The sequence below is a fragment of the Hoplias malabaricus genome, chromosome 18 (genome assembly GCF_029633855.1).
Source record: "Hoplias malabaricus isolate fHopMal1 chromosome 18, fHopMal1.hap1, whole genome shotgun sequence".
NCBI lineage: Eukaryota > Metazoa > Chordata > Actinopteri > Characiformes > Erythrinidae > Hoplias > Hoplias malabaricus.
The window spans coordinates 12,376,726-12,400,936 of record NC_089817.1 but is presented as its reverse complement, the minus strand read 5'-3'; the positions used below and the strand labels follow the sequence as shown (position 1 = coordinate 12,400,936).

The 24,211-nt window shown below is 38.9% G+C and overlaps 1 protein-coding gene across 1 annotated transcript; it reads left to right on the top strand.

Moving 5' to 3' along the window:
- The first annotated feature begins 584 nt into the window (after positions 1 to 584).
- On the top strand, positions 585 to 23,900 carry ltn1 (listerin E3 ubiquitin protein ligase 1). Its single transcript, XM_066651133.1, has 30 exons — positions 585 to 712; positions 1,443 to 1,649; positions 2,707 to 2,805; positions 2,946 to 3,176; positions 3,294 to 3,346; positions 3,484 to 3,664; positions 4,222 to 4,395; positions 4,526 to 4,716; positions 4,902 to 5,049; positions 5,461 to 6,210; positions 6,773 to 6,814; positions 6,921 to 7,122; positions 7,541 to 7,780; positions 7,903 to 8,056; positions 8,674 to 8,821; positions 9,170 to 9,377; positions 9,722 to 9,881; positions 10,079 to 10,183; positions 10,837 to 10,979; positions 11,252 to 11,387; positions 12,598 to 12,742; positions 12,934 to 13,147; positions 13,841 to 14,078; positions 14,221 to 14,301; positions 14,615 to 14,801; positions 15,353 to 15,524; positions 15,947 to 16,167; positions 17,914 to 18,108; positions 18,862 to 19,029; positions 19,177 to 23,900. The coding sequence occupies exons 1-30, from the start codon at positions 671 to 673 to the stop codon at positions 19,237 to 19,239; spliced, it is 5,298 nt and encodes a 1,765-aa protein (XP_066507230.1). The 5' UTR covers positions 585 to 670; the 3' UTR covers positions 19,240 to 23,900.
- The last annotated feature ends 311 nt before the right edge of the window (positions 23,901 to 24,211 follow it).

Sequence of the window (24,211 nt, the reverse complement as noted above, 5' to 3'; positions counted from 1 at the left end):
ATTTTGCCCATTTTACCATTTGCATGTACATATTGTTGTCCCTGAAATCTCACCAAGTCTATGACTTTATTGGCTCCTGCTTCCCTGTAATACAAATGTCTTCTCCATTACCAGATCTTAGTACACTGACAGTCACAGCAAAACGTTAAGGTTCCTTCCAGTGAGATACACATATCTGAATTTGTTGACTTGTCTGTGATGTTGTTCATATGCTATAAGTGTATCAGCTCAAGGGCTGAGCTTTTCTGCTTCGAAAATTTAGAATGTTCATTAGAAGGTAGACTCAGGGGCTGTGAGAAATTAAATATCCGACAACATTGCTTCCTATAGCATTTTGGTGAAATAAACTAGAAAATCATTTGAGAGCCAAAAGGGCCGACTCTTACTGGTGAACTGAGTCCGAAAAAGCTCACACTTACGGGTAATATGATCCGACTTACAGAAAAGAGCCGACTCAAATAGGTGAACTGAGTCATATGATCCGACTCACCGAAAATAACCTACTCTTATAGGTTAACGGAGTCACACGATACGACTCACAGAAAAGAGCCGAAGTGCCAGAGTGTCTTTACGTCATGTGTGTACATCACTCAGGGGCGACTGTGTAAAGTGCAGTGTGTTAAAGTCGGCTGATGTTGTTCTTTACGGACAAACAGCCAAATAAAATAACATGGGGGGCAAAAATAAACAGAGGACCAAAGGCAATGTCAGGGTAAGACAACCTCAGCATGTTTATTCCTCTCTCGGGTCTCAGGAGTTGAATGTAGTTGTGTATCTGTTTGTCTTATGGTTGTGGTTAGATCTCGTCACACTGTGTTAATATTACCAGGTTAATACGGCATTTGAGCATTTATATAGTGATGATATAGTCTAACGAATGTTAAAAATGTAACAAATATAATTAAAGTTAAATAAATACAAAAGGCGATGTAAACATATTGTTTTGGCTCCAAGAATTTTGAAGAAACAAGTCCAGGGGACGTCACGCCACTAGCAGCAGTTATTAGAGCCCAGTAGATAATCGTCTACCTTTGTGTCAGCGTTTCTTTATCCTATAAGGATTGTATTAGTTGAGAAAGGGTTATTGATTTCTAAATTATTTCTCTAACTACACACCGTTTAAGGGGATTTGTTAATGTAACTTTTTAAAGATTTCGGAGACATAAACGTTGTTTATTATTGATTATGTGGATAACGTAAACTATGCAGATGTTATTTACATAAGACGCGCTTATTCATTGGTGGAAAAATATTTGGATCTAAGTGAAAATTCAAGGGTCATTTCTCAGGTACTGAATTTCAGTAATATGTAACCATGTAAAGGAAAAGTAAATATGATCAAGATGGTTTTAAATCTATCTTTATTCCCGAATGAAGAAAAAGATTTTCTTTATAATAATCCATTAATTGTATGTTTTACCCACTCTGCTTTCTCTTTTTAGCCATCTAGCAGTGGCAGAGCAGCTGAATTACTGGCCAGAGAGAGTGGAGTTGTTCCTGGGTTTGTTGGATTTGGGAATTCAGCTTCCCAAGAGCCTGGATATGTGCCAGCTGTCCATGGAGCAGAGGAAATAGACAATCTAGTAGATGCAGATTTTCGCTTGGTTTTGAGAAAGTTGTCCAAGAGAGATGCTGTCACTAAATTGAAGGTAATATTTTTTTTCTGTTTGCTCTTTGCCAATATTTTTAAAATAATGAAATTTATCTTTATGTAGATGTAGATATACTTTCAAACAAGACTACCTTTTTGGCTAGAGCTGAATGATTTCTTTTACTCATATTTTGATTGCAGTTTAAACTGTAATTATATTCTAGTTAAGAACCAGAAAATCTCAATTATGAACACATTGTAGATGCAGTGTTTGGCTGTATCTGATTGGTCTACTTATCTTATTATATGCTAAATGTCCTCATGTTAAGATATTGTTCGTGAGGTTTTAGGTGGGGGTTTCTTATGGGTGCTCCGGTTTCCTCTGAGAGTCCACAAACCCATGTGGGTAGGTCAATTGGCTGTGTAAAACTGTCTGTAGTTGTGAGTGTGAGTGCATGAGTATGTGGTGCCCTGTCCAGGATGTGTTCCAGACTTGCGCCTGATGATTCCAGGTGGACCCTGGGCCCACCATGAAACACCCAGGATGAAGTGGTTACAGACAATGAATGAATGAATGAATGAATGAATGAATGAATAAAAACTGAAATGCATATGTATATATTTGCTCTCTGTCTTGTTATGGAAATACTGAGAACACTGAGTTTCTCAAAAGCATCTTAGAACAAAGAAGATTCTTAAATGATCGAGTGAGCATCACACTGGACACTCTCTCTCTTAAGATAAGTTTAATAAGATGTTTTTGGGAAACTGGGGTGTGTTTGACCAATCTCCAGCTTGTATATGCATGTAAAAGATAACCTCTCATTGACAAAGGTCCCACTCAGATACTATGTGAAGGTTTTATAGAGAGCTGCAAAATGTACATAAAAATACCCTTAGGGGTATCAACAGTGTTTATGTACAGTAGTTATGCCTGATTAATTACAAATAATTAGCATTAGCCATGGGGTGGTCCTGTATTTCCTTTTTTGTTTTTTCTCACACTGAGTAAAATGGACTAATTTGACCTGTATTCATATCTGCATTCAATAGGAGACCTGTGCAGGTTCTAAACAGGTCAAACTTGATGAAATGTTCTTGTTATGTTCTTGCAGGCTGTACAGGAATTTGGAGCTAAGTGCCAAGAGTGTGATTCAGATGTAGTAAAAGGTGTTCTTCCCTATTGGCCACGGATATACTGCAAAATATCAGTGGTAAGACTTGGACCTTTGAGTGGGTGTCTATGCTTTTGTCCTCAAAATATTTTTCATAGGACACGAAAGCGTTTGTCCATATGTTTGTTCCACATATTGCACGGTTATAACATGAGGCTGTTACATTCATTTTGTATTAGGATCATGACCGCCGAGTTCGAGAGGCCACACAGCAAGCTTTTGAGCAGCTGATTCTGAAAGTCAAGCGAAATCTTGCCCCCTACCTGAAAGGTATAATGGGTCACTGGCTCATAGCTCAGAGTGACACATATCCCCCTGCTGCCTCTGCTGCTAGCGTTGCATTCCAGGCTGCTTTCCCCCTCAACAAACAGCCAGAGGCTCTCAGCTTCTGCAAAGATGAAATAATGAATGTAGGTCTACAAGTCTGTTTGTTTATGATTTTTCAACACTTTGCTTCAGCTAAGAGGTATTTAGTTAACATTCTGACAGAGAAGGCCCTCTCAGTAAGTTCCACACTGTTTTTTCAGGTGCTCCAAGACAGTCTACTGAAGGAAACACCTGACACACTAAGCGACCCACAGTAAGTGTCTTTTGAAAGTGTTGTGATGCTGTTCTGTCCAGTTCCCTGTCTTGCAATTCATTATAACATTGTTGTAGTACTTGTAATGTCTGTGCAAGTTGTGTCCGGGTTAACTTGTTTATGTTGCAAACACACAGGAGTGTTCCAGAGGAAGAGCGAGAGGCAAAATATGTTCGTCTGCTGACCAGCTCCTTGCTGGCACTGAAGAGACTGTTGACTTTGTTACCTCAGACAGACCGTGAAGCTCTACATGAACGGCTTGCTCAAGTTATCAACCAGGGAAAATTCTGGAAATACAGCAAGCATAAATCTCCACAGGTAAGCTAGGTGTAAGAATTAAATAAAGAAATTATTGTTAATGGCTACATTGCAAAAGACAGATTTAGGAAAGATGTACATAGTTTAACATTTACAAACATTTTACAGTTGATCACATAAGACATGTTCTTATCCAAACTAAGAAAGTTTCCAGCAGTGTGTGGGTTTGTTACTTCATAGTATGAGATTGTTTTGCTCACAGTAAGTTTATTGTTCCTTTTAAGACAATAATTTTGTGACAATGATCCAAACGAATGCTAAAACTGATGAAGATAAATTGAAAAATAACAAACCATTCATCCTGTTGGAAGTAAATGTTTTAGAAACTGCTGTCACATACGTTGCTTTCCTTGCAAACAGAGAGAGCAGTAGAAGAATGTAGCATAATTCAAATTGACACTTCATTGCTGATCTTTCAGAAATGTAATCAGTTTAATCAAGCAGTTGCCAGTTGCATTGTCTAGCCATTAACCATTTAATTCAGGAAATTAAACACACAATGAAAGAGACTGTTTTGAGATGTAATTACAGAACTGTAAGTTTGTGCTTCACTCCAGGTCAGAGGGGCGTTCTATGAGGTGATTGCTGCTCTTTGTGAGTTCGCTCCTCAGCTGGTTCAGGCAGAAGCAGCACGAGCTTGTTCTGCTGTTCTACTCAGTATTGACGACTCTGACCCTGTGGTCCTGGTGCCACTGTGGGAGGCTGTGTTGCACATTCTTTCCAGCATTGAGGTCAGACTTTATATTAATTACTCTGTGTGGCTAAGATTTCACCATTTACTATCTGAAGTAGCATGAGCAACTCTAATGTCTCTAATGTATTTATGAACGTTCAACATTAGTTTTATTTAATGTATTGCAGGACTGCTGGACTCATGTAAATGCCAGGAAGGGTGTGTTACCCAAGCTATGGATGCTGCTAAAGGAGGGAGGCCGTGGGATGGCCACAGCGCTGCACCCTAACATGCTCCCCTTCATCAGCAAACTTCCAGCAGAGGTCACCAACCCTAAGCTTGACTTCTGTAGAACATTCTTCTCTTCCATCATACAAGGGTAATGCACCTCTGAGGGTATTTTGTAAATGCTAATGCATTTAATATATTATATATTCATAAATAATGTTGCATATGTCAGCTCAAATATAAAAAATCACATAGATTTTGTACAGCGTATGATTTTCTGTGGTGTAAATTTAATATGCTCCTAAACATGTTCTTACTAACTTACATTGGATACAGGCTGTCCAGTGAGCGTGCAGTAGCCAGTCCTTCAGAGTGTGCTGCCATCGTTTTTGCGACCATGGAGTGTCTACGTTTCCTTCTACTTCAAAATGCAGGAGAGGAGCTAGAGCAGCGTGCCTTGCAGACCTCACTATTAACTGAACAGGTGTGTGGCTATATGTCTGTGTACAGCAGTAGTGCTCACCTGAGACTGCTTACCTTTCATAATCTACTCTGTGCAGTGTTTAGACTGGTTTACGCTCTTTGGTGACAAGTTAGTGACAAGTTTGCATTTGTAGACTACATTGCAAATGATAAAAGGAATTTGATGGTTGATCGTTAAGATTGGTGGACTAGTAATATCAAGGGCAGATGGTTAAATGAAATATTGGGTGAGACTAAAAATTGTATGGGAATGTAGAATACTGTGATATTTAGATGATAATAATGATTTAATATTTTATTTATTTGTATATGTGCTCTTTACAAAGCAGCTTTTTTTTGGTTCCTGAACCCTCACCATCCCTGCAGTGTAATTTATTTTTAAAGCACACTAAATATATCTCTATTATCACAGCTCCTGCCTTTGATAGACAAAGCTCTTGGAAAACCTGATTTGCAGAGTGGACCTCTATATCCACAAATCACTGAAATGTTGATTTCATGGGAGAAGCGAACCACCGGAAATGAATCCAAGACCTTTCAGAGGCTGCTGGACGATTTCTGGGAGGGTCTGGGCAACCTGTGTGTGCACTATGTTGACTGTGAGGAGGCTGAGCAGGTGGCTCTGGAGGGAGTGGCCTCTCTGCTGCAGATCATGCAGAACCCTAGTAAACAGAGCAAGCGGAAGAAGGCAGTGAAGATCTGCTTTACAGAGCCGGAGGTAAAAGGACAAAGGGAAGGTCCTTCAAGCGGAACTTCAGTGACAGAACCCTCTGAAAGTAAGGGGAAGCAAGACTGTCCCCTGAGGAGCAGCCACCTGCTGGATTTGGTTTGCCAGCTGGCTGAATTGAACATGGTGTATGTGTGCGAGCGCAACTCTGAAAGGCACCTGCGTTTTCTGGCTCTTCTGCTGCATGCCTTCCCGAAGCCACAGGTGTTCCAGGTCTTGCTAAAGTCAGAGGATGGGAAGCCTGAGGTGGGACTGGAGGCGGAACTGGGCTTGCTGTTTGAGAACCCGGCAGTGCGCTTCCTCCTCCAGAGGGTGGTGGTGTGGCTTCAGCAGGATGAAATAAAAGATACAGACTTCCTGGTGGACATGGTGTTCAGTGCTCTGAACTGCTGTGCTTCCAAAGAAGAGCAGACTCTCATCCTCAACCACATCACTGTAAGTCTTTCACTTACACAACCATCTCACTTCCTGTAGGAATAAACATTATGACCTAAAATCACAATCTTTTATTGGAAAATTCAGTATTAATTATTATGATAGAAGGACTGGCGCCCCCTCCAGGGTGTGTTCCTGTCTTGCGCCCAGTGATTCCGGGTAGGCTCCGGACCCATCGCGACCCTGAACTGGATAAGCGCTTACAGACAGTGAATGAATGAATTATTAATATAAATAACACCAATAAATTGCATTTTATTCTTCAGAAATTCAACACTGAATATTGCTTATTTTATTATATAAACTACTATAAATTATAGTCTTCAATATCCATCTGGTTTATCCTGTTAAATGTCCATGGCTAGGTTTCTCCCACATTGTCTATCATTGCATCAATCTAGTACATTTAAAAGGCAATTTTTTTTCTGGTCTTTGCTGCATTCTGAAATGTGTTGAATCAAATTAACATGCCACAATAATGTTTTCCTTATCAGACTTCCCAGTGTCTCTCTGTTATAATTGTTATATTTTTTAATTTAATTAAAACATTTTTTCTTATTAGATGGACTTGAAATGGGGTGTTATTCTCCAAATCTTCCAAAAGGTAAGTTGGGAGTGACAAGATTACACTTAGTACATTGTGTTTAAGAAATGTGAAAAAGGTTCAGTTATGTTTCCACACTCTTTCTTTGCCTTATTCTGTTTGTTAGGTGTGTGCTGATACGGTCAGATTGGAGGCTTGTGGAGGTTGGTTAAGAGGCTCAGTGCTAGGTGAGCGCTTAGTGGGGCTGGCTCATGAGCTGTGTGACTTGGGGCTAAAAGGATCACCCTCTCCCACCTCCCCACTACTGAGCCTACACAATCACAGCTGGACACTCATAAGCCTAGCCCTCTCTCAGCAGCACAGTAATGGTAAACAAAAACAACACCTACACAAATATAGAAACTAAGCAGTGACTTTTTATTATTATTTTTTTTTAAATAATTGTTTGATTAAATGTTATAATTGTTTCAAGCAACATTGAATTTTTTTTATATATATTTTTTATATTCTATTGACTACAAGCTTGCTTTGCAGTTCAAACAAAACATTATAGTTGGATATGAAATCGAGTCCCACTGGATCTAATGGTTTGGCTGTTGGCGTTGATTTGCCACAGACAAATGAAGTGTCCCGTTTGACTGTATACGTAAATTACTGTAATGTAATAAAATGTGTGGTAAATCTGCCATGTAACCCAGACTTACATCAAGAGTTCACTTTCTGGAACAACACAGAATTACAGCTCATGAAGCCTCTTAATTTATTGTCCAATCTGTTCTGCTTCAGAGTCTCTGATTGGTAAGGTGTACGTGGAGCAGATCATAGAGAGGCTGCACGCTACACTGTCAGAAGCAAAGGGAATGTCTGATGCTGGAAACATGGAGCCTCTTGTCTCCTTTATCTCCGATGTGGCCTCCAACTTTTTCTCATCTGTAAAAGGCTGTTTACTGCTGGCAGCAGTTGAAGAGCTACTCCTTACCATCTTCCAGCTGTGTGCTCAGGACCAGACTATCACACATCTTTCAGGTATATTTGCTAGAGGATGGGCAGTATGTGAAAATGCAAACGGATGCAGTCATCTTATTGGCACAGTTTTAATGTATGGATAATGGTAATGCTGTAATACTTATGTATGTGTATATTGTCAGATGCTCTGTTTCAGAAGCTGAATCTTGCGTACACTGCTGGAGTGCATTCATTAGTCACCCAATTGGGGGCTGGGGTCACAAAGGGAACCTTTCTTCACAGTGTTGCAGAATGGGTTAAAAATCAATTTCTCATGTCTCCTCTCAACATGAAAAGGTATTAAACATGAAAATATTTTTTGTCTTAAACGACTGCTGTGTGCAGTACCAGTTCACACATACATGCAATTTTTTAAACCGTTAATTTGCTAACTAAAAATTCTTGTTTTTACTTTCATAATTTTGATCTTGGTTTAGAGATTATGGGCTATTTCCTCACTGTAAATTACTGATTAACAAACAATAAAAATACAAACACAACTGCCAGGTCACAAAGCTGAGAAAAGAAAACAAGATATGAAAACAAAGACACATACTATAGTAGTGGGTGGAACATGATATTGTCAGCTGTTTAGAGAGCTGTTTAAAAATCTTTTTCAATCATACAGCACCTTTTTATCATTTCATAAATAATATTTTTGGTTTATTAAGTAGGATCAGCCTCAGTGCATACTTTTAAAGAGAAGGTTTATTTATTTATATTAAATAGTACATTTTTATATGTACATATATATTTTTAACAGATATAGAAAAATTGTTATTCATTCCCCTCAACTGGGGAATAAACAGGCTTGGTTGCTTCTGCTTTGTAGTGCTGAATGTTAGCTATGAAGTTAATTGGTTTCTTGTTCATTGCTGGTGTATTGGGGTTTGAAGTCTTTGTGCTATGTACAGTCTACAGTTTCTGGTACAGGCAGTCCAGAACTTGGCAGAAACTCTGGCTTCAGCCCAGCAGAGTGACTGCCTGCTGTCACAGTTCATCTGCTGCTTGACCCCCACACACGAGGAGTGGAACTGCCTCAGAAATGCGCTGCCTCCTCAGGTACCCATTATACGCTTTTCTAACAGGTTTTGTAGTCAACGTTTGCTGTTGCCTAGGCTTCATTTTGTAATAATTGGCTTAAACATAGTCTTTGTCCAGCCAGGGAACAAACCCTAGAAGCATTAAAATGCCACAAGTTTTAGAAATGTTTATTAGGGTATTTATCGAAATAATGAACCAAGATGTTTTCTCACTGCTTTGAGCACATGCTTGTCTCAGTTCTCTTGGTAAGCTCAGATTTACACAATTATATGCCTCATATTTTATGCCTTCTGGGCATTTCAATGCTCCCACAGCTTAAATAGCTCTTAATAAATGTTTTATGCTGGAATGTTCTATTAAATGCAGTGGATAAAGCAGCCCTTGCTGTGTGGACGACTAAAAACCACAGGGAAGTATCTGGGCATGGATGAGTGGAAGGTGAAGGGCTCAAGCAGACTCCCTGCACATCTGTGTGCCTGTGCTGTTCTGGGAAAAATCATCTTCCTTGCAGTACCAGACAATGAGCAGCAGAAGGAGACAGACACCTCAGAGCTCCCTGATCTCAGACACATGGGTGAGGCACACTGCATGGGTACATTGCATGCTCAATGTAGAATAACTCCTGTTATTTATTTCTTAATGAATAAACTAATGAATTAGACAGGTTTAATGAATTAGGAGATGCAGATGAATGAGCATTTGCTAATGAAACAGATACAAATGAAAATTAAAACTGTTTGTGTTTAATACCCAGAGCAGACACATTCCCTAGAGGGTCTGACTCTTTTCTGTACATGCTGATGTGCTGGTTGTATTTGAACAACAACAACAAAAGCCTGTCTGATTATTCATGATATATTACAAATAGTTTACGAACATCCTGAATATTACATTTGAACATGTTTGTGTTATGTGCAGTTGCAGAAATTCTCTACGCTCTGCAGTGGTGTGAAGAAATGGAGCATTGCCCTGCCATGGTCTCTGAATATCATGAAATGCTCCAAGACTGGAATGTAGCTGAGAAAAGCCATAGCAACAGTTCAGCTAAAGCTGGCATTCTGGAAACACTGTTCACAAGGTGAACCCATTCATCTATGCCCAAATTCTAATCTGTTCCAATTCCACAGCATTGATTGTTTTCTAATTAGTTTGTCCTTAATTACTAATATCCATGTTTAGATGCATGTATGCATGACCTCGCTTGATTGCAAATGTCTTAAATTTGTTTTTAATGAGCGTAATTAATTTGAGATCTCGGTTTCATTTAAATCTCAGGTCGAGGGAAGAGGGTGCACTCTGGTCACTGACTTTGGCAAACTACATCCAGAATAGCAAACCAGCTGCCAGTGACATTAAGATTCTCTGTGGTAACATGGAGAGGTAAGAGCGGTATTAAGTTTTGAACAAATGCAATTCCATTCCTCAGTTAATGAATGTCTTCTTTTTTTATGCTTTCTGGAGAGTACTAACCAAAGTTGGGGCCTTATTTAAATGAAATGGACCAGTATGTTTTGCATGTTGTGGGTTTGTGTATGTGTGTTTTTAATGTAGCTTCTTCTGAAATTTTTGCTTGTTAAAAAATAGTAAACTTTGCTAAGGATGTAAAAATGATAATCTCCTTTACAGCAATGTTGTCGTTAGGTTTTTAAGAGCCCATGGTAGCCGTCACAGTCATTCTGTTGCATAAAAGAGCCCTGCTGTACATGCAGAGGCCTGAATGTAGATGAGCTAGCTGTAGCTCAGCAGCAGTGCACTTGCTGAACTCTCAGGTGGAGCAGCTCATCAGCATCAGCAGCAGTAGCCAGATGTCTACCTCTCAGGATGTGCTAATGTTAAAGCCATTAACATGCCCCAGCAGTGCCTGCTCAAACAAACCACATGGTATGAACAATAACAGCCTGAAAACGCAGCGGTACCCTTAACGTTGTTCTTTATCTGCACTCTGTGTCTGTCTGTGCGTGTGGGTGTTTGTGTCTTTGTGTGTGTGTGTGCACTCATTTGCGTGTGTGTCTGTCTGTCTGTCTGTCTGTCAGTTTCTATCCTCTCTCAGAGCAAAGCGTGAACACTATTCAGATGCTGTGTCCCTTCCTGACCGAACCAGATAGAGAAGCACTCATCGCTTTGTCCATTGCTGAGCTACTCAACTGGCAGGAGAGAGAACAAGACTGTGCCCTCAGTAAGAACTTCAGTCTCTCTCATAAATATGCATATTGTTGCGGTCATCACAAATCCTTATTTCTCTAAAACAGAGCCAAAGCCATCACACTTTAGCACATGTTTAAAAACGCTTTTTTATGTTTTAATTCTAAAGAAATTATAGTGTGTGTGTGTATATATCTCACAAACTCATTCTGTGTGGTCATGTCATAGTTTGAGGAGCTGAATATATCATGTTCAGGCCGCAGCTCCACTGAATATTTGTAAGAGAGGATTATGTGTGTTTTGCAGGTGTGTGGGCATGTCTAGCCGTGCTGCACTCTTGTCTGAATGCTGAGACTCCTGTGGAAGAGGAGATTTTTTTGGCTGTCATAGCCACTATGCTGGAGTGGCGCAACAGCAAAGAAGAGTGGTTCTTTTTTAACAGGTGTGTGTGTGTGTGTGTTTGTTTTTTGTTTTGTTAGCCATTGTGGATTTAACTGATTGCACACTGGTTAAGAGTGAGACACTGGATTAGACTGCAGAGCAGGCTCATGGACCACCTGTGCTGTGTTGGGACATAAAATCCAAGAAGTATTTTAAAAAGCTAATTAAGAAAATTAAAAACAGGACATGGATGAAAATAATTAAAAGACAAAAAAGAAATAGATATCAAGCCTTAACCCTTGATGTCTACGATTGTGCGGAAACACAATTCTCCCTGGGTTTTTTTTTATGTGGATTGATATGTTTGAGAGAAAAAACAACTGTTGTTTGAACGTGGCTGAAATTTAACTTGTCTGTATGTTTTAGTCACTGGTTGATTACAATCGTGAATGTCGATTTTAAGGCTAAACGGTAAATGAGTAAAATGATTAAAAGCTAAAGAGAAGAGAGGATTTTTTTTCTAATTTTAGAAATTCTAAATCGTTTAGTGCTCCTAGATATTCTGGAAGTTTATTCCAGAGATTGGGGCATAGTAAGAAAATGCTGCCTGTTCACTTGTCAACCATGGTTCCATAAGTTTAAACTGCTAAATGCAAGTTGAGCTTATGGTCAAACTCATTTGCTTTGAGCAAGAAGAACCATTTAGTAATGATGTGTAGTGAAGTCATGGTTGGTGTTTCGGAATAGTATTGCTGTTACCGACAGAATGGTGATAGTTATACCTCATATTAATAAGATACCTTCTCATAATTATGACATAAGATCTCGTAATAACAACAGATTGAAGATTTACTTTTTTTTTCATTTTTTTCACTTGCCTGTAAAGTAGATATGATTTGCTTGCTTAAGTTACATATTTTGTTAATTATATAAATTTAAAACGTGCCCATTCTTTATATAAAACAAACATTTGCATACATTAATGCAGGTTGATCTTTATCTTTTTAATTGACCATATTGAGGGGGGGGGTGTTATGCTTGATTTTAGTTTATCAATATGTTTAAGAAATTGTTTACTGAAATTAGCAGAAAAATACCATATATAAAGAATGTATTTGTAGAAGATGGTTTAACGTTTTATTCATCTAGACAATCATTAACATCCCTACACTACTAAAATCACTACAGGTGTACAAATATTTGCATACAACTGTAAACAAAGAAAGTTATATGGCAATGCCTTTGTTTGTTGTCTGTCTGTCTGTCCTTAGCGACCTGGGAAAGGCATCTGCTGCAGAGCTGGTGCTACCAGTGGAGATGATGCGTTTCCTGTGCTGGCTAGTGGACCATTCTCCAACTGTCCTTGGCAGCACTCACTGGGACTTCCTCCTCTGTTCTATGCTGGCCTGGTTGGAGGTGAACTGTTTATTTATTTATTTATTTTTCTTGTTAGTGATAAGACTTGTTGTGATGATGTTTTGGCAGTTCTCAAAAAGTGGTTTAAGAAAACTGAAGCAGCTCTTATTGTAACCTAAAACCACACTTACTAATGTTTATGCTTATATTTGCTGGGTTTGTCTGAATATATGTGCTCTTTCTGTCTATAGACTGCCAGTGAATGCCTGGGAGCATATTGGAATCCCTGGGTACAACAGTTTGTATGTGCTAATTGTGAGCTAATTGTGAAACTCACGGAGTTCTTCACAGCGCTACCTGCTGGTGTGGCAGAACAAATGCCTCCTGAGCTTAGCTCAGAATGGCAGGAATTTTTTGTGGAAGGAATCTACAATCTGCTGCTGCCTCTTCTAGTCAGGATTCCTGGTGAGTACTGCATTCCTAACACCTGCTTTTACTGCTTTGCAATGTGGTCTCAAGATCATCAAATTTCATTGCCTGGCTTAGAGCTAAAACTACAAAAAAATCTTTTATTTTTCTATCACAGAGATGTTAATTCTTACAAAGTTTGAAGTGGTTGCGAAGCCGCACATCTCTAATTTTTGTGAATGCCTGGAGTGCTGAAAAAATACAGCTGTGCCTGATGTGTTTTAGTGCTGAGCTCCAGATATGCCAATGCTATTTAAGAATTAGAGCTACTTCAAATTTGTGGCCCATAAAAATAAGGTGCCGTCTGTTACAAGAAATATTTGCATAAATGATTCACTTATGAGGGAATCTGTGTGGGTTTTTTTTTCTTTCTTTCTGTAATACAAATGTAAATGAGTTATGACTGTGGTGATATGAACCCAGAGGCTCTGATGTCTGCAATGTAAATATAAAACATATGTTTTGGTAATGGTAAAATAGGTCAGAATCTGAAGATATTAGATAGTATTGGGGCAAGTATTTTCCTAAATATGTATTAAAGTCTTAGGCATTGGGTATTTATTTATTTAATTATTTATTTAGATTACATTGCATTAAACACTTTAAGTAGATTTTAGACATTAAAATCTTCAGACTTGTTCGTATCGTCCCTGCTACGAGAGCAGTGTGTTAATGAATTGTTTTCTGCAGTGGAGTTCACCGAGCCAGACGAGCCGCTGTTTCCACTGGCCGTGGTGGTGGCAGTGGGCAAGGCTCTTGCTTACATCCCTGTCCAGCTGCTCACACACAACAAACTCCCAGCCCGGTTTGTGGTTGACCAGAAAAGCAGCCTGCCTGATGCCATTCAGACTCTGCTCAACACACTTGCTCCTCTGCTGCTGTTCAAGGCCAGACCATTGCAGCTTGCTGTCTACCACATACTGCACAAGTAAGACTGGTGGGAGTTTAGAGCCAGAACAATAACTTTAACAATAACAACAATGTCAGTAGTAGTACTTTATCTTATTCGTAGTTGCTGTTGTAATGAAAAAAACAAAAACAAACTATACATCTATATATATATATTTTAGGGTCATACCTCTGCTGCCAAAAAGTGATTATGAAAGTGCAACTGCCAGATCTGAAGATGAAGATGAGGAGGAGCCTTGCCTGTAAGAGTATTTGTATTTTGTTGTCTGTGTTAGGGATTTAACAAAAGTAGGTTCTCAGTATGTGGTTATTTTGACCACAGTTATGCTGTTGTTAAGTTAATTTTGCGTTATTGTTGAGCATCCATGGCGTGTGACTTTTGTAATTTATCATACATATAAACTCTTCCAAGATGCAAAGAAATATTAATGAGTGTGTTTTGAATATTTATACCACTGTAAAACAACATTAATGACGATGCATGATGCAAGAAGAAACTGAACAAAAGCAATAAGAAAGTATAAATTTGAAAGTAAAATTTGTGTTCTGCGGAAGGTCCCCTCCAGCGGCGATAATGAGTATTCTCACAGCCACAGAAGAGCTACTGGAGAATATTCTGGGTGGTGTGCAGGTTGGTGAGTTTGCTGTGGTGCAGCCCCTCAGTATGGAGCACTGTTGTATCCTAGGATATCTACTGGCCTGGAAACTACTCCTAACCTTCTTTCAGGCAGCACCTTCTCAGGTATGTCACCTGCCAGGCGTGATGCAGATATTGTTTAAACTAAACTCTACATTCTTTAAATGTATGCCAGTCCAAATGTGCTACACTTATTGTTACAATCCCAGTAGCTCAGTTTTGCACCTGAGAGAAATGGGTATTGGACACTAGTTCTCCTGCGCTTCATTGCTATACATAGATTTAGCTCTGCAGCCCATTTACACAAGTGCTGCACAAAATTCACTGCATTTGTGAATCAGTTCGGTACCCACATTTCTCAGTCACATTTTTGTCTAAAAATATGCAAACTGTATGTTGATGTTACACTGTACATATGGGAACTAACATGATTGATATAAATCAGTTTCGATGATGTTTTAAGAATTTTTTTTTCTTTTTTCTGAAATTATATTATTATATATACATATATATACACGATATATTATATTATTATTTCACTTTGCATTGATATACAATTTTCTATCTTGTTAATCTTGAGAAGTAAACCAGTGTACTGCTACCCATTCAGGAATGTATATGTACTTACTTCGGTTACTGATGTTATTTTTTTGCAGCTGCGTGTCCAGTACTCCTTGTATTTAAGAAAGAACCATTCTCTGCATAAGCTGCTGCTGCATCTCTTTCGGCTCATGCCAGAGAACCCAACACTGCCTGGGCAGCCCACAGATATGGCCAGCAAAGAGACCAAAACATTCTTCACTGAAAGCCTGTCCCTCTCCATGTGTCGTGAGTACAAACATTATTTTTGATACAAAAGTTATCATACTGTCTTATACATTACAGTAACTTAAAGGATCTTACCTAGGTAGTTTTATGTAGATTTCTATTCATATGATAAATTCAAAAGCCTATTTATAGACATAAATTTATATAGACACATCTAAAAGCTTACTCCAACCAGTATCCGTTATCTTAACCCATCGTAGAGTGAAACTGGATAAAGCAGTCTTTAATACAACTGATGCTTGTCGAAATGTGTGACTGTGTGATAGAAGTATGTGTTGATTTATGCCAGGTGTTTTAAGACTACCGTTGATGTCATGTTGCTTCATGAACAATTACTATAGTAAAGGGTTACAGACATTTAAGTAACTGAAGGCACATATATATAAATAATGTGTGTGTATCCTTGTTTGTTTGTATAACAGAAAAGGAAGGTTCGCAGTACGAGGTTCCCCACCTGGCCTGCTCTGTGTACTATGGAGCTTTAAAGCATCTGCCTGCCATGGTGCGCTTGTGGTGGAACAGTCAGGAGAAGCGTGTGTTCAGCACTGTGGATAAATTCACCACTAAATATGTGAGCAGTGTGCTGTCTTCCCAGGAAATTGCCTCAGTGCAGTCCAGCACACAGACCTTTGAGAGTATGACGGTGAGTTGCCACAGACAACATCTTCATACCGTGTGACACACATAGTCAGGCAGCTTGTGTTACACTCATGATAATAATGCTGAGGCTTGTTCAGAATTCACCCACCATGTTCACGATGTGTTCAAAGCAGTCAGTTGATTGTAAAACAAGGATCACAGCAATTACCCAAAACGCACATTATGATTTTATCAACACAGGTTGAGAAATGCAACCTTTCACATATGTCTAGGCTGGATTGATTGTTGACAGCTTTAAGATTTGAAACAACATGGATGGACATGCAGTCATGTGCAAAAGTTTTAGGTAACGGAGATTATGAGATTTATAAAGCTATTTATCTAAGCAGTGAGCAGTACAAACGAACAACAAATAACGCCCAACATTAGAATAAAACCCAATAGCATTGTAAGTGTGATGTTCTGTGTGTGAATGTGTTGGTTTAACTTTTTCCAAATCTCTCCTCATGGCAGTCCATGTTATTTGAGGTTATCATGCAATACCTAGTTTTACTGGTTAATAAATAATGATTTTAAATAATTTGTGCAGTTGATTTAACATATTCATGCAGTCAAGGAGAATCTGAACAAAACATTGTTCTTCAAACTCACTCACACCTACTACTTTGTAGAAAATATTTGTTTTATATATATATATTTTGTAAATACTGTGATTATATATAACATTATACAAGCACCACGTTTACTGGGAAGTCAATTATTGAATTTCAGTTTACTTCAAACATTAAGTTTTCCATTAAACGTTGAGGAGGGTTTTTCTTTCTTCTGTAAAGTTTCTATTTTAGAGATGCTTGCTTTTCTACAGACAGCAACAATATTTATTGTATATATTGAATTTACAAGCATGCTTAAGAACCAAAAACTTCAGCTGTTGCTTCTCACTATGATTTTTCAATATTTTATTTTTAACCCAGTCAAGCTATGTAATAAAATTCCATTAATTTCATTTCATGAAAACAGTCATATTTTTCACAGTGTAATTATTTTGGTTGAAGATTTTTATCATTAAAAGCATTTGACCTACTTCCCTCTTCTTTGGCCTTTGATCAGCCAGCCATGGGTGTGTCAATGTCATCGATGAAAAACATAACATTTTCGTTGAAAGCTGAAGCCATGCTTTTGAATGCCACTTTCTTTTAAAAACACTTTCATTAAAGAATGATCTTTTGTTGCCTGCCTGTCTAGAAAACTGACTGCATGCTCAATAGAGCATCACATCCTTTTCAAATCATACTCCAGCTGCACAATTTCTTTCATTCACTTGATTCTGTGCCTCCGAAACAGTTTGTTCTCAAAGTCATCATCCTTACCTGATCCTTCATACTATCAGCACTGCCACTGACAGTAAAGACATATTTTAATAACCTGATCATCACAGCATGCTACAAACAAATCCTTAGAGTTTTAGAGCTGAGTGGTGGGTTGCTGTCTTGATGACAATAGTGGTGATAAATTTACAGTTATTTGCAGGTAAGAATTCTGTGAAAAACTGATTCATTGCACTTAAAAATTCACACAAAAAAACCACAGGCAGTGACTAAGGCCAAAAGTTCTGCTGTAAAAATGGACAGAATGTGAAATGTCTGGAATTATTCCAATAGCCAGCGTTGACCCCTGATAATAGTGTTACTTTTGCTCAAAACCATAGTCTATGATTACTTTATATATGATTATTTAATTATTTATTCTTTTTACTGTGTAGGACTAACATGTATGTTTTTATTTTCAGGTAAAAGCACGCTCTGCCGCACGAGAGGTGATAGCAACATACTCTGTGGATGATATCTTCATTGAGCTGGTCATCCAGCTGCCTCAAAACTACCCTTTGGGATCTATCTCTGTGGAGAGTGGCCGAAGAGTTGGGGTGGCTGTGCAGCAGTGGCGCAACTGGATGCTTCAGCTCAGCACCTACCTTACACATCAGGTAGGACCACATTAAGCTATATTTTGAAATTATTTATGCACCAAATACTGTGAAATTACAGTGTTAGTGTACTTAACAGAATCTTATGCTCCATTAGCTTTAGTGAGCATACCACAAATGTAGTAAACTACTAATGAACATATCTTTTTCACCTCATGTATTACAGATATAGTATACAAATGGCAGATGTTTGAACACACTGTATGCCTAGGGTGGTCTATAAATGAGCCTCAGCAGAGATTTTTTATTGAAAGAGTAATTTATCTTCAGCTTTACCCTCAGCTCCAACCTTCAGGCTGAGGCACTGCCAGGAATCCAAAGTACTAACTGTTCTAAATTACAGTCCTCTGCCCTTATACAGAATGGAGAACAAACCAAATATGCTACATCCTGTTAATATATTAGAGATACTTTTACTGCTTTGTTGTTTTCCTCAAACAGTCAAACATGTCAAACAGTGTCACACATACTTTTACATTTGTCATCAAGGCTAGAAGGCATCATTATCTGTTAACATTATGTCATGTTCTGAACCTGTGATAATGTTTCAGAGTATGGTCATCACATTTGTCCTTTTATGTCAATACAATGTCATTTCATGTTCAACTAATTTTAAACTATTAGTTAATATTAAATTATGTATTTATAGTTTTTTCAGTGCATATGTTGGGAAATGTTACCAACTTTTCAGTAAATGTAGACAGGTTTACATGATTTGTAAGCTATATGATAGGTTTTAATATTTGTGCATAGAATGGCAGTATTATGGAGGGCCTGTCTTTGTGGAAGAACAATGTGGACAAGCGTTTTGAAGGTGTGGAAGACTGCATGATCTGCTTTTCTGTCATACATGGATCCAACTATTCACTGCCTAAGAAAGCCTGTCGCACTTGTAAGAAGAAGTTCCACTCTGCTTGTCTAGTGAGTATCCGCTCTTTTATTAAATCTCTTGTTTCTTGTGCGTTCTTCATTATTCTGGCTGCATTTTTGCAAAGTTCAGTTCAATGAACTCCCTGTGGTGCGTTGTTTACATTAATTCTTTATCCTACCTGCTTTTTTTTCTTCTAGTACAAATGGTTCACATCAAGTAACAAGTCCACATGCCCCCTGTGCAGAGAGACCTTTTTCTAAACAACACCAGCACGAGCAGATGACAAAGTTATCGAATCTGCTGAGATCCACGAGGAAAATGTTTGTAAGTTTGTACATAGAATTTTGAAGACCTGTCAGTCACTAAAGCCCCCACTTCGGTCTGACCATAGACAAAGATTTTGCCCCACTGTTTTATCAAATATGCGTTGATGGCCACTTTCAGCCATCGACTCACCTCACAGAGGACCGACGCATAAAGAGCCTGTAGAAGACAACTGTAAAGCTGTTTTTAATTTTTGATTAATGGACTATGATGCTGCCTTCATTGCCTTGATTGTAAATTATACGATTCTCTTGAAAATCACATCTGTTTGAACAATGACTGATCTTCAGATTTTATGACTTGTTTGTCTTTATAACATGCTCACGGTTAACTTTGCAGAATGATTTTTGTTAATGCAGGACGCTTCTTTGTTAAGCATAGATATGATCACAGAGGGAGAATGGTTGTCGATTACAGCATTCACTCCGCTCTACTCTGCTATATTATCATTCATAAAGTGAACATTTTTATGGTTGAGTTGCTTCTGTTTTGACTGAAAAAATCCTGTATATCAGAATACATCTACATATATTTGCTTTGGGACCACAAACTCTTCTGCAGAAGTTAGATGCCTCGTGTTGTTTCTAATTTCAGTATCTAATTACACATTGTTTAATCAAGTGTGCAGTTACATCTAGTACTGTGCAAAAGAAACGTTCTGTGTAAATTCAAAAATTAGCCTTCATTTATTTAATTTTCTAGTGAGATGGTCATTAAGTATAAGAAAAATTAACTCTCCACCACACCTCAACATTAAATGAATGTTGTGGTGTTAAAAAGTAAATGTCTTGTACTTAATGGACATTTAGACTGAATATGAAATAAATGAAGAATAATCTCTGACAAAATGTTCATGATGCAATCAAAGATGCAAATAATTTCTGAGCTTGAAATACAGCAGGTTATTTTCTATTCTTTTGATATTTTGGGTTACTTTGTACCAAATACACTCCCATTCGTTCTCACGTATGCTCACTGAAACCCTTACGTTTGTGAAATTTTTGTGAATTTGAATGTGGTATTGTTTACATCTCTCTTATTACCATATTTAATTTTCTGAAGGTGTGTGTTTATGGTTCCAAAGCAGGTTCCTCACTCATGCTTGGCACCAAGGGAGTCACACCAGAGAACAGTGAAAGAAGAGAAGCATGTCTGATCTGAAGTGCAGCTAAACAACTAAAATGATGCTCAATGGGAAATATTTGATAAAGCATGTTTATAAGGGGCTGTGTGCTAGGAGAGTTCACATACTGAACAGAAACATTTATGAACAACAATATGCTGCTGTTTTCTATATATATTGTTCTAATGTTGTGAACAGCTATCGTTTAAACAGACCACACCTGAGGCTTTTGATGTTGTGCAGGAGCCTTCAGGTGCATAATTACATAAGATTAGGTGCTTATTGCATTATATTCACAGTGCTGTAGCATTTTGATTATGTTGTTGTAATAATGTAATTGGTGATTAAACACCTCTTTGCCCGTTAGCTTAAGGCATTGTCACAGACAGAATAGATGAGTTTATGTAGGGCAGCTGCTTCTTGGCTGCTTGTAATTGTATAATTACTGTGATCATACATAGCTAAGCAGCCACATTGACCGCTTTATCAAGAACAAATCTCTACAAGAAAAAGACTGGCTCATTACTATTTGATTCCCTCGCGATGCCTCTTACTCTGGCAGATTCTAGGCCTCTGATGGACAGCAAGGGTCCCTCAGAGCACGAGTGGTGGTTATTTACTGTAGCATAAAGCGGAGAGTTAATACAGCAGCACTGAGAGTAGAGAGATTTAAAGCTCACTGAGAGATTTTGCCTTCTTATCTATGATCAAAATCAATAGCGGTAAAGACTACAGTGAACCTTGAGGAAACTGGATTGTCAGAAGCCTTGGATGTATTACATAGAGGAAATGTATTCATCCACCCTCTACCACAGCTATGCCATTGACATCACAGTTAATGGTGTGTCGAAAGGAAGTCAGCAGAAAGAAAAGAGGATGAATAGACAGTTATGGGGGAGAGAGTAAGAAGACGATGCACTGTCTGGCATTTTTTGAGAAAGTTTTGAGTTCACCAAGACGGCGCTCTGTCATAACAAACTTTATTTCCTCCTGAGGCCTTTTATCAAGTTTAATCTGCCTGGAATGCCAATAGCAATTTCCAGCTTACAGGAAAAGACTAACCCAGTTGGCATTGGTTCTTGGAAATCTCCCAATTAAACAAGTTCTTCTGGCGCCTAGGTCTCTCTCATTGCTATTTCAGTCATTCTTTTGTAGGATGGGTCCATGTTTTTATTTAGTGCTTGTTATTGATACTTGAACATGACAGATTCAGCAGTGTGGCTGAGCGGAAATGATGAGCTGTGATGACAAAACCTCTACTTAAAACAGAGGTCAGGCTGATATTGTTCAAGCATTGTATTTGTCATTTACCTCCTGCATCCTGTCTCTTTTATGGCTTTTACACTTGGGTGAAGACAGGGTATGTTGCTAAGTGATAAAACAGTCAAAAAAGTTGAAATATTGAAATGTAAACCCTAGATGGCAGCATTTCATTGTGTCTCACTGCTCTGCTGAGTCTGGATTATGCTATAGAGGACGATTTGTGCATCCACTATGTGGTTCAGTAGTGTTTTATTGGTTTTAGACAATGCTGAATGATTGAAAAGGCCTCCTCATTTGTACTCTATTGTTTTAATGTTCTTTGTGATGGCCTGACTTTCTCTGTGAAGTTCTCCACTGGTAAAAGGCTGTCTTATATTATGCTGTATCAGGGGCTTTTGTGTTTTGGTTGAAGCTTGACCCCATGCAGTGCTCGGTGGGTAATATTGCCCTCCATTACATTATAGAATAACTCACTTAAAATGAGAAGCCACAAAGGTCTGGCCTAAGTCATTCCATCCCTCCCCCTCTCTGTCTCTGAAAATTGTTCTAATCTTAATGCAATCAGTATTCTCTCAACCGACGAGGTGTGTGTGTGTGTACGTGTGAGCAGGGCAGGGGCTGCATGTTCAATTTGCTGCCGAGAGGACTGTGCGTGGGCCTAGTTAATATTCAGTCCATCCTGACCCATTTGAGACGTGCTGCTCTTCGTTGTGTAGTCACGCTCCAGCTCTGTGCTGTAGGCTACTGTTCTGCTCTCTAAATAGCAGCATGTCAGAGCTATTCCACCAGTACAATGAAAACCAGGCCAGCTGTTCTTCCTCTTCCCAGCCTCTCTCTCTTTCTCTGCTTCTCATTATCGCCATTAAAGTAGCCAATTTGCATGAGCACCGGTTCGGCTGACCCCTAGTGGCGCCACAGTTCGGCTGTGTTGTTGCTTTCATCTTCCGCAATCTCACCTCCTGGCTATGTGTGGAAATGTCCTTGTTTGATGAGGAGGTCACCACTCCTCTCCCTCGCAGTCTTCCTCATTGTTCGCCCCGGTTGATGGGATGAGATTAGAATTTATCCAATCTCATCTGGAAGGCTGTTATTAGGCCTCAGACTGTGCTGGCTTGGTAATCAAGGCAGTACGAACTTGACTCAGTTCTATACATGCATGACTTTCCCCTCATCATCAGCATTTTGCCTGAGCTGTTCTGCTGCGCATTGTTTCCCAGCACTCCATAACCCATTCTTTTTGAGACTGTCTAAAAGAATCCATCTAACCAATGAAGAGAATGTTCGATGCCGCAAAAGGGCTTTCAGCGAATTCTCGTTGCTATCAATATTAAACCTCGAATCTAATCAAAGGAATCTTTTCCTTCTTCCCGTTACATGGAGAACTTTTCTGGCCATCGTGCCAGGGCTGCTGTGCCCAAACTGAGACTTGAATGATGATGAGCATCATTATTATTACCACCGCTTCTTCTCTATTCAAAATGTGCTTAAAAAAATGCACTATCGATCGCAATCCTCTGCCGCTCACCGTGTATTCAATTTTAGCCATCACTGCATTCTGCTGAACAGACCGTCTCATCTTTCATTGCATAAATCTCATCTGCTATCTTTAGCAGCACATGGTGCTGGTCTCCTCGGGCAGGGCCGATTGGTTTTGCTGGAATTCCGGAACAGCAAGAGCATGGGGATGGAAGGCAGGGAGTGATGGGTTACAATCTCACCATGCTCTTTAGGCGGACTTCTTAGCCACGTTCCTTAATGTCCCATAGCCGTGAAGCCGGGATGTCTAAATTAAAAAGGAGAGGGCAAAGGAGAGCCCATTCTCCTTGCTTCATGTTGTTTACTTGCTGTGACTAGGCTAGTGGGACACAGACAAAGTACAAATGGAGAGGCCCAGGGAGAGGCTTAGGCCAGTCATTCGTCTCAGCTTCTAAAGAGGGGGCCATTAATAGCAGGCCTTTAGCTCCCGTTTGAACACTCATTTGTGTCAGAGGAATATTATCAAATGGAGAGACTGCCACAGGCTACAGAAAAAAAGGGTTTTAGAGTGGAAGTGGTTCAACTCAGGCAACAATGCTGCATCTTCTTTACACTCTGTTATCACTGCCTACAGTTGGAAAGCTTCCTGTAGGACTGAGTGGGCTGAGTTTGAATAAGCTTGGGTTTGCCAACACCTTTAGACAGGTCTTTCATAAATTATAAACTATGATGTTAATTTACTAGTAACATTACAAATCTTTGCTGCCCAAAGAAAAAAAATGTATCTATTTTTGTCAATTTTTAGATTACTACATCATTTAAACGGCAGCTGTAGTAAAAATGACTTTAATTCTAATAAACATAGTCTGTACGTCAAATAGAGTCCATGAGTTTCACTGCACTGCGTTATTAAACCAAGCCACTCTGAATGACTCAAAAGCAATAAGTAGTTACTCTTTAAATACAACAGTTTTATATTGTGACCTAAGAATTAAATATCCCCTCAGGAAATCAAGATTTTCCAGCTCCTGATCAAAACTATCCTT

Coding starts and splice junctions, on each gene's coding strand:
- ltn1 (XM_066651133.1), top strand. CDS start 671: ATGGGGGGCAAAAATAAACAGAGGACCAAAGGCAATGTCAGG. Junction 8,057..8,673: donor TCTCCTCTCAACATGAAAAG/GTATTAAACATG, acceptor TGCTATGTACAG/TCTACAGTTTCTGGTACAGG. Junction 9,378..9,721: donor CCCTGATCTCAGACACATGG/GTGAGGCACACT, acceptor TGTTATGTGCAG/TTGCAGAAATTCTCTACGCT.